The following is an 8,140-nucleotide window of genomic DNA, read 5'->3' on the forward strand; positions in this document are numbered from 1 at the left end:
GTTAAGTGGGATCATGTCTGTACACCTAAAAGTGAATGAGGGCTGGGCTTTCGTAAGTTAAAGTAGGTCAATCAAGATCTCTTATGTAAATAGTGGTTGCGTAGCTTCACTCTTAGGAACCATCTTTGGTTTAAAATTTTGGAGGCAAAATATGGGTTGGATAGTCAAGGGACGTGGATTGGAAGTGGAAAAGGTTCTAGTGCTTTTAATATTTGGAAAGCTATTTCCTTTTGCAGGCTTTTCATATTTAGAAGCCTTGAATGTTTAATCGGTAATGGGGAACATAGTTCTTTTTGACATCATATGTGGCTGGAGGAGTATCCGGTTAAGCTATCCAGTATTTCTTTTTGACATCATAGGTGGCTGGAGGAGTATCCGGTTAAGCTATCCAGAAGTTTTCTAGAGGGTAACAATTCAACATGCAAAAGTAGGGGATATATTCCAAGAAAGCGGTGATAATATTGTGTGGAATGTGACCTTATCTTATGACGTAAATAATGGGACCACCTATAGGTAGTTTTATCAATAAAATTTCCAAACATGGGTAAAAAAAAATAAAAAAAATATTGAAATCACATTTCCGGACATTGTTTGAAGGTGGTCTTTACTATGATTGTTTAGGTCCTCGGCTCTATACAAACGCCATCGAATGCTTAAGATGGGAGAGAGAAATGGATGAGAGAGAGGAGTGTGATTTAAGTGCTTAAGATGAGAGAGAAAGAGATAGAGGAGAGTGTGAGAGAAAGAGAGGTGTGGTGTTTTTAAGGCTAAATCTCTCTATCCATTCCTAAATAAAGAAAGCCCAAACGCCTCGAAAAGGTACACATGTACTCGTGTTGAGCTCTGGTTTTTTGGCCGCGCCTCTCTCTCTCTCAATCTTTCTTTCTCCCTCTAGCTCTCAGTTGGTGCGCGGTCATTCATTGATCGATTTGCGAGGCCAAATGCATAACCGCCATTGAAGAGAGGAACCTTCTTCGATTGGCTTCACGGTAATGATCCAAGAACCCTCTGAAAAGTTCTAGGGTTTCATTTGGCTCGAAACAGGTGGCGCGGCCATGGGTGGCTCCTTGCCCGCGTAGCCATGGCGCCCTCTTCCCGAGATTTCTCTATTTTCTCCCGCAACTACTCCTTGGAGCTCCTGGTTTTGCTTCTAACCCTTGTTCTTCTTCAATATTCAGCTCTGGTTTTTTTTGCGGTGGGATTTTGTCTGAAATCGATATTAGGGTTAACTTTCAGGTGCTTTTGGTACGAAGAATTGATTTTCTGACGACCTTCTATACCGGAATCATATGTTCTCATAATCGCAGGATTCAATCAGGTACTTAGCACATACACTCTCTCTCTTCTGTTTTTGTTTTTCTGCCTCACTTTCCCCTCACTAGCTCTCTCTCTCTGTCTCTAGTTTCTCCCTTATGCCTTCTATCTTCCTTCCCTTGCAGTTTCTCTCTCCTTTCTAATTTGTTTAGTCTCTCTAATTTTTCTCTCTGCAAGTTTCTTTCTTCTCTCCAATCTCTCATCTTCATTCTGTAAATATATATATCTCTTTTCTCTCTCTAGTTTCGCTCTCTACTGTGACATGTCTGTGTTATCTTTGTCTCTCACGTCTCTCTTTCTCTATTTTCTTCTCTCCGATTTCGTCTCTAAATTGAAGGAGATGAATCATTGTGTTCCCGACTGGGACATGGAGGACGACCCCCTTCCGTCCTCATCAGATTTCCAGCCCTCTTCAGGCCACCTCAAGAAGCCCTCTGCGTGAGTATATGTCAACTTTTCTGGCCAAAATCTCTCTCCCTATTGCAAGAAATGTTCAACTCAAATTCTTTCTTCAATGGTTTTCTCAGACCTTCTGAGGACGAGTTAGTTGAGCTGGTATGGCAAGACGGCCAGGTCATGATGCAGAAGACCTCTCGGCGGGCCCCACCAATGGCTGGAAAACCGGAAACAATTGTGAGAAGAGCGGAAGCCATTGCTGGAAACTCTGGTTTTCCAGCGGAGCCATTGCTGGAAAACCCGCTATTCATCCAAGAGGACGAGATGGCAGCTTGGCTCCATTGCTCACCATTGGATGACTTTTGCTCTGAGCTTTTCACAGGTAATGTCCCTCAAGAAAAGACCAAGGACCATCATGGTTCTTCACATGCGGAGAACTCAGGCTTTGGGGAGGGCAAAAGGGTCACACAATTCTCGCAGTTTTTGCGGCGGGATGCGGTGACAGGGGCTGTGGGATCGGTGTGTGGGGGGGAATCCACAGTGGTCGATTCAAATGATACAGTGACTGCAGCAGCAGCAACGGCACCGGTGATAGGGTCAGGGAAGTGGTCCCAGCTGCAAGTAGGCAGCAGCTGCCTAGAGATGCAGGCGGCATGCGAGGCCACATCTTCGGGGGGTTCAGGGGCAGCTGGCGGCGGTAGTGAGTGTAGGAAGAGGAAGGGGCGTGAAGGTGACGAGGCTGAGTGCCAGAGCGAGGTTTGAGTTTTTCTGTTTTTCTTCTTTTATTTTTATTCCTTTTTTGCTTTTGTTTCCCTAAGCGTTTGTGTTTGTGTTTGTGTGTGTGTCAAGGGTGATGGATTATTATTTTTTTTTTTTGAAGAAGGTTAACAAGGATGATGGATTATTGATTAGAAGTTTTAGATATTACAGGGGGTTTCATGTTTTTTTAGAGAGTTGTTTGTTAATATGCAGGGATTTTGGTTTATTTGATATTTTTTATTTTTTCTTTTTATTAATATTAACTGTTTATTTGTTCTATTTTTGCGTATTGGATTTGAAATTTGGGTGATTAGTTTCTTGGAAAAATTAGAAATTGAATTCTTAATATGTGATTCTTCTTACTGGAATTCTGTTAGGAGCTGATTGGAAAATATGGGTCTTCTTTTCACTTTTCTTGTATTTGCATGTTGTGATAGAAAACTGAGGTGTATCAATTGCCGGTTGAAATCTATGTTGGAAACCATTGCTTAATTTATTTGGTTTAGTCTTTGGCATGGTGAGTTTGTGCTTGCATCAGTTGACACTTGGACTCAATTTTGGAGGAAAAAATGATGTGTCTTGGCATAAAATGGGATTTGTATTTGGCCTTTTCAGTTCATGTGGGGAACATGTTTAATTTGTTAATTTCGGAACTCAGTGTCGGCATAGATATGAGATGATGGAAGTGCTTTAATGAATAGTTCAACCCACCCCCCCTCCTCTCTCTCTATCCATCTATCTATCTATCAATCTATAAATCTCCCCCCACCACCCTCCTCCTCCTCTCCCCTTCACCCCTTTCTCTTTCCATCCACTTTTAAGTTCAGCTTTATGTGTAGGATGTTGAGTCGTTTGATGGGAAGAAGGCTTCACAACGATCTGCAACAGCTCGAAGAACTCGTGCCGCAGAGGTTCATAATCTCTCGGAAAGGGTATTATTCATCTACCTCTTCCCCATCCTCCCCCTTTCTTTATCCGATTTCCCTGGAATTTTCAGGATTTTGGAACCTATAAATTTACTTCTCCCGACAACATTTAATGTTCGGTTCCTTGTGCTTGTATTACGTGCACCTCTTGTTTATTTTACAGAGGAGGCGGGACAGGATCAATGAGCGGATGAGAGCCCTGCAGGAGCTCATACCTCATTGTAACAAGGTACGATGATTATATTCACTCTTTCTTTTTTTTTTTCTTTTTTTTTTCCATCTGAAAATTGAATGGCCCTATTTAGTTAAGGTCATCTGGATCAAGTGGTAGAAAGTACAACATGCTAGGTAGGGAATTTGTGGTGGACAAATGCAACATGTTTCTAATTTGAGAATTTCTGATTCTTCAGTCGGATAAAGCCTCAATGCTTGATGAGGCAATCGAGTACCTGAAGACACTTCAGTTACAAGTGCAGGTTTTGTTTCTTGTTGCCTATTACTATGGATCATTATTTCAAAACATGGTTGGATTTCTTTTCCTTTTCCTTTTGGAATCTTCTACGAGCTTTTCCTAAAGCCACAATAGACTGGATAATTTGGTGGTACCTAAGAGTAACATGGGGCTATAAGATTTTATACCACTTGAGATACTTTAGCTTTCATATATATTTTGTACTCTTCCTTATCCAAGAAAGAGAAAATTCTGATGTTGTCTATAACTGTCATTGCTTGAGAAAGATATTTTTACATAAATTTAATTGTCTACACTCTATCTTCCCACCATTGACATTCTTTCAAGGTCACGAACTTCCTGTGTTCTCAGTGGAAGCCTCTGCCTCTGCCTCTCCCCCCCCGCCCCCCAAACACCCCACCACACACACACAAAATCCTCGTGTATGTGTGCACTCTCACACATATGCTTGTCCTTTATAACTTGTCCTTTATAGTATGTGCTGCTAATGCTTATAAATCTCTATGCCGTTGCCCTCGTCTTTGCTTGCTTTTTATTTTTTATATTTGACATCATGACTTTATGACTTTCATGAACCCCACTTGTAATGTCATCTTCTGACATATCAGACATGGGCACATGTTATTGAAGAATTATAAGTGCATGAATGACAGAATTTCATTGGACATGAATCATGTGCAGATGATGTCTATGGGCTGTGCAATGCCACCTATGATGCTCCCTGGAATCCAACAATATGTGACACCTATGGGTATGGGGATGGGGGTGGGTATGGGCATGGGGATGGGTATGGAGATGGCAGCCGCTGGTTTGAGCCGACCTCTTATGCCATTCTCTCCCATGCATACACATCCACATGCGCCCATCCTTCCAGTCATGCATGGACATGGTGCATCAGGGCATTCAAGTTCGAGGCTTCCTCTACCTCCGCTACGTGTGTCTGCTACCCAAGTTGCTGATACACCTTCTCATCAAGCAAGCAACCTGCCAATCCCACATCCCCAAGAGGTCGGTCCTAGCCATGTTGGTCAACAGAACCAAACGCCCCATAACTCCAATTTTCTTGATGCTCCTTATCCTTACTACATGGGCTTTCATCCTATGCAAATGCCTCCTCAGGTTGGTATGTCCATGTTTGCTTTCAAGCATGTTAGTCAATCCCATGTTTTGTATTTTTGAAAATACCATGTGGTTTACGCATCCAAAAATAGAAAAATCTTTCATGATCCTCCTAGAGTAGTAGTTTCAGACCCCCTCTAGGCTGACACCTTATTCACTTCTTGTAAATTTTCTATCTTTCTTTTTTTTTTTTTAATAATAAGAATAAGTTTGTGGGGTACATACTCAACAAAAAAAGATAAAAAGAGAATAAGTTTGTAGAGTATTAGAACTAAGTGGTGAGAAAACTCGTTCTGTTTTTTTCTTTTGAAAATCTTTTCTCAAGTATTTGGGTTTCCTACTTTCTTTTTTTTTTCCTGACAAATTCTCTAAGATTCCTAAGACAAAGCTAATATCTCGAGAAAGTACTTTGTCAGATTTGTCAATGTTAGTGTGTTTTATCAAATTTTAGCTCCCTTTTGGTTGTTTGTTTGTTTTGTTTTAATTTCTTTATGTTGATGAAGACATTGATGGCAATTGTCTTATTGATGACTCAGGCAATGAACATACTACCTTATAGTAGTAACACCCATATCATGCAGCAAAACCAGCCACCTTCCCAGTCAAACCCCAGCGCAATAGCTGAGACGTCTAACAATGCCAAATCAGGTATTTAATTCAACTTCTATACATTAATTATGCATTTAATTCAACTTCTAGCTATTCATTCAACTTATTTATGTAGGGGTTGGATCCATTGAAATTTGAATTTTTTTTACAATTGTTCCAGAATTTTTTGTTTGAAATTGAAAGAATACCCTAATCATTTGAGTTAGATTCCAAGAGTTGGCTCTTCTTTTCTCTTCTTCAAACCTGAAAATTAAATTTCAGAATTTAGTGTAATTTCTCCCTTTTTTTTTGCAAAAACTAGATATATATTAATAATTGAGAAGAAAAAACTAGTTACTCATCTTTATGAGTGAATTTTATCATTGAAAAGTAAAGCTTAGTGGCCAGCTTTAGATGTGGGCTACTGGCCTCATTATGATATCGAGGATGGCCAAATTTGAGTTTTATATTTAATGGTAAAACACTGTTGTCAAACTCTTATGAATTATACTATTCTTAAATTTCAGATACCGTACCGACTTTCGTAATATTTTATTCCTAAAGAATAATAGCACTTGTGCATCTTCTTCCCTATTATAAATCTGCCGTAACACTTGAACGGGCATCATGTGATCTGTACTTGTTCTAAGCATAAAGGCGATGATAACTGTGAGATACCTTTGGATTACTGTTACAATATGACTCTTATATACCTTTTGATTAGTAGTACAGTATCACTATTGTGATTATCATTATTATCATTGTTGTTGTTATTGTTGTTGTTATTAGTATTTCCAACGTACAAGTTGGGGAGTAAGGCTGAGAATAGTAGTAGCAGACCAGTAGTAACGATTGAGCTTGGTCGAAAAGCCTGCAACTAAGGATGCAGCACTAAGAGCTCCAAACCATTAGGGTATGTGGGGCTTTGCCCCTGAATTATAAATGTCAATAGCCAGAGAGTTAAGTGGATGTTTGGATGCAAATGCAGCTTGAATGGTGGGTCACTGAATGGTTGGTCGAAAAGCCTGCAACTAAGGATGCAGCGCTAAGAGCTCCAAACCATTAGGGTATGTGGGGCTTTGCCCCAGAATTTCAAATGTCAATAGCCAGAGAGTTAAGTGGATGTTTGGATGCAAATGCAGCTTGAATGGTGGGTCACTGATGCACTACACCATTTATCTGCATGCTGTGGTGTAGCGTGGTATACACCTGTGTGAAATGTGACAAAATTGATGCCTACTCAAAAGGCATAATATAATTTACACCGTGATCCATATTACTGAAGGAAATATATGGTCATTAGTTTCTATCACCTTCCAAGCAATGGATGGTGGAGGTGATGAATAGGAAGTGGGACATACCTATCACTCGGGTCATACTGTGTTCCTGCTGTGTCCGCTCTCCATCACTTGATTGGATGCTTACGACACGTGATCTTTACTTTTCTACAATCCTATGGGCCACGCTATACTGTCCCTCTTGTTCTTGAATGATCAGTTTGTAGTAGGTTTCCTGCCTTAATTTACCACTTTCTTCTTTTTTATTCTCTTTTCTGTGGTTGCTTCATCTTTTCTGAATCAAAGGTGGGTCTGCATATTATTCTTCTCTTGATGATGCATGTTATTGCAGGTTGAAGCTGGTGGGTTCGCTTGGGAAAAGCAGCCCCCTGCTAATTTTGTAGAGAGAGAGACACAATTTTCCCCTCTTGTATTGAGCCACCGTATAGCGACACTTCGGCAGCTTGTAATTATTACAATTTCTTCCCTTTTTAAAATTATTAGGTTCTTGTTTTGAGTGGATATTTCGCCTTCTCTAACCAAAGAAGAAAGAAAGAGGGAAAGAAAATAAAAGGTAAAGGTATGAATTATTTATTTATTTATTTTTACAAGAGTGAAAATTGTGGGGACTACTTGGGGCATGTGGTTTTGGGGGGAGATGTTGAAATAGCGGGTGTGAATCTTGTAAATGTGGTGGTGGATGTGGGGAGAGCCGTTGGCTCCTACCTTTTGTAGGGTGCAAGCATATATCTGTATAGGTAGTGATATGAATAGGAAGCAAGGTGGGGTCTGTCTCTTCTTCTATCTAAAGGCTCTTTAACCGGAGGTGAACTCGTATTGTATATTATGAGACAATTTATTTTTGGTATAAAGAGGTCACAATCATTTTTAGTCATTAGATGTGAAGATGACAGTGTATTACGACATTTGAGAAATTTAATTTTTGAATTTGTACCTAAATAACAATACATCTTCAACTATTTGATTCCAAATTTAATGGGTAATGGTAATTGTGACTTTTTTGTATCAAAAGTAAATAGTTTTGTTGTATGTGTTTTCATATCTAGTTTTGACTTTTGCTGGTTCTACTCTGTTTTTATTTTTAATGTTCTCACTGACACACACACTCTCCTTCTCATTTATGGTTATTCCAACCATGCAATCATATCATCTCTCTTTGTTGAGCCATCTTATGCTAAGCAGTTTGAAGGATTACGAGTCTTATTATCTTTAGGGTTGGGGTCTCTCTCTAAACTGTGGGTCTTTAAAGATAGGGTAGTATTTACCCA

The 8,140-nt window shown here is 39.8% G+C and overlaps 1 protein-coding gene across 8 annotated transcripts; it reads left to right on the forward strand.

The window, feature by feature from the left end:
• Positions 1-463: 463 nt before the first annotated feature.
• Positions 464-7,883, forward strand: PIL5 (phytochrome interacting factor 3-like 5). Of its 8 annotated transcripts, none has more exons than XR_016058938.1 (10): positions 464-1,141; positions 1,237-1,318; positions 1,652-1,752; positions 1,842-2,466; positions 3,309-3,401; positions 3,559-3,624; positions 3,806-3,871; positions 4,549-4,990; positions 5,523-5,634; positions 7,204-7,883. XR_016058938.1 is itself a non-coding variant. In XM_011628718.3 (10 exons), exons 3-10 carry the CDS (start codon positions 1,655-1,657, stop codon positions 7,206-7,208), a joined length of 1,503 nt encoding a protein of 500 aa, XP_011627020.2. In that variant the 5' UTR covers positions 464-1,141; positions 1,237-1,318; positions 1,652-1,654; the 3' UTR covers positions 7,209-7,883. The 8 variants fall into 8 exon arrangements, 4 of the variants coding, with proteins under 4 accessions (XP_011627020.2, XP_020529188.1, XP_020529187.1 ...); XM_011628718.3 differs by having other exon boundaries at positions 4,549-4,986; XM_020673528.2 differs by having other exon boundaries at positions 677-1,141; positions 1,224-1,318; positions 4,549-4,986.
• The last annotated feature ends 257 nt before the right edge of the window (positions 7,884-8,140 follow it).

This window comes from Amborella trichopoda, chromosome 7 (assembly GCF_054954075.1).
Source record: "Amborella trichopoda isolate Santa Cruz 75 chromosome 7, AtrichopodaSantaCruz75HAP2 v2.0, whole genome shotgun sequence".
NCBI lineage: Eukaryota > Viridiplantae > Streptophyta > Magnoliopsida > Amborellales > Amborellaceae > Amborella > Amborella trichopoda.

Bases quoted from the DNA above. Each gene is read 5' to 3' on its own strand.
- PIL5 (XM_011628718.3), top strand. From the start codon at position 1,655: ATGAATCATTGTGTTCCCGACTGGGACATGGAGGACGACCCCCTTCCG. The intron at 3,625-3,805 runs GTACGATGATTA...CTGATTCTTCAG, and splicing joins TCATACCTCATTGTAACAAG to TCGGATAAAGCCTCAATGCT. The intron at 4,987-5,522 runs GTTGGTATGTCC...TTGATGACTCAG, and splicing joins CTATGCAAATGCCTCCTCAG to GCAATGAACATACTACCTTA.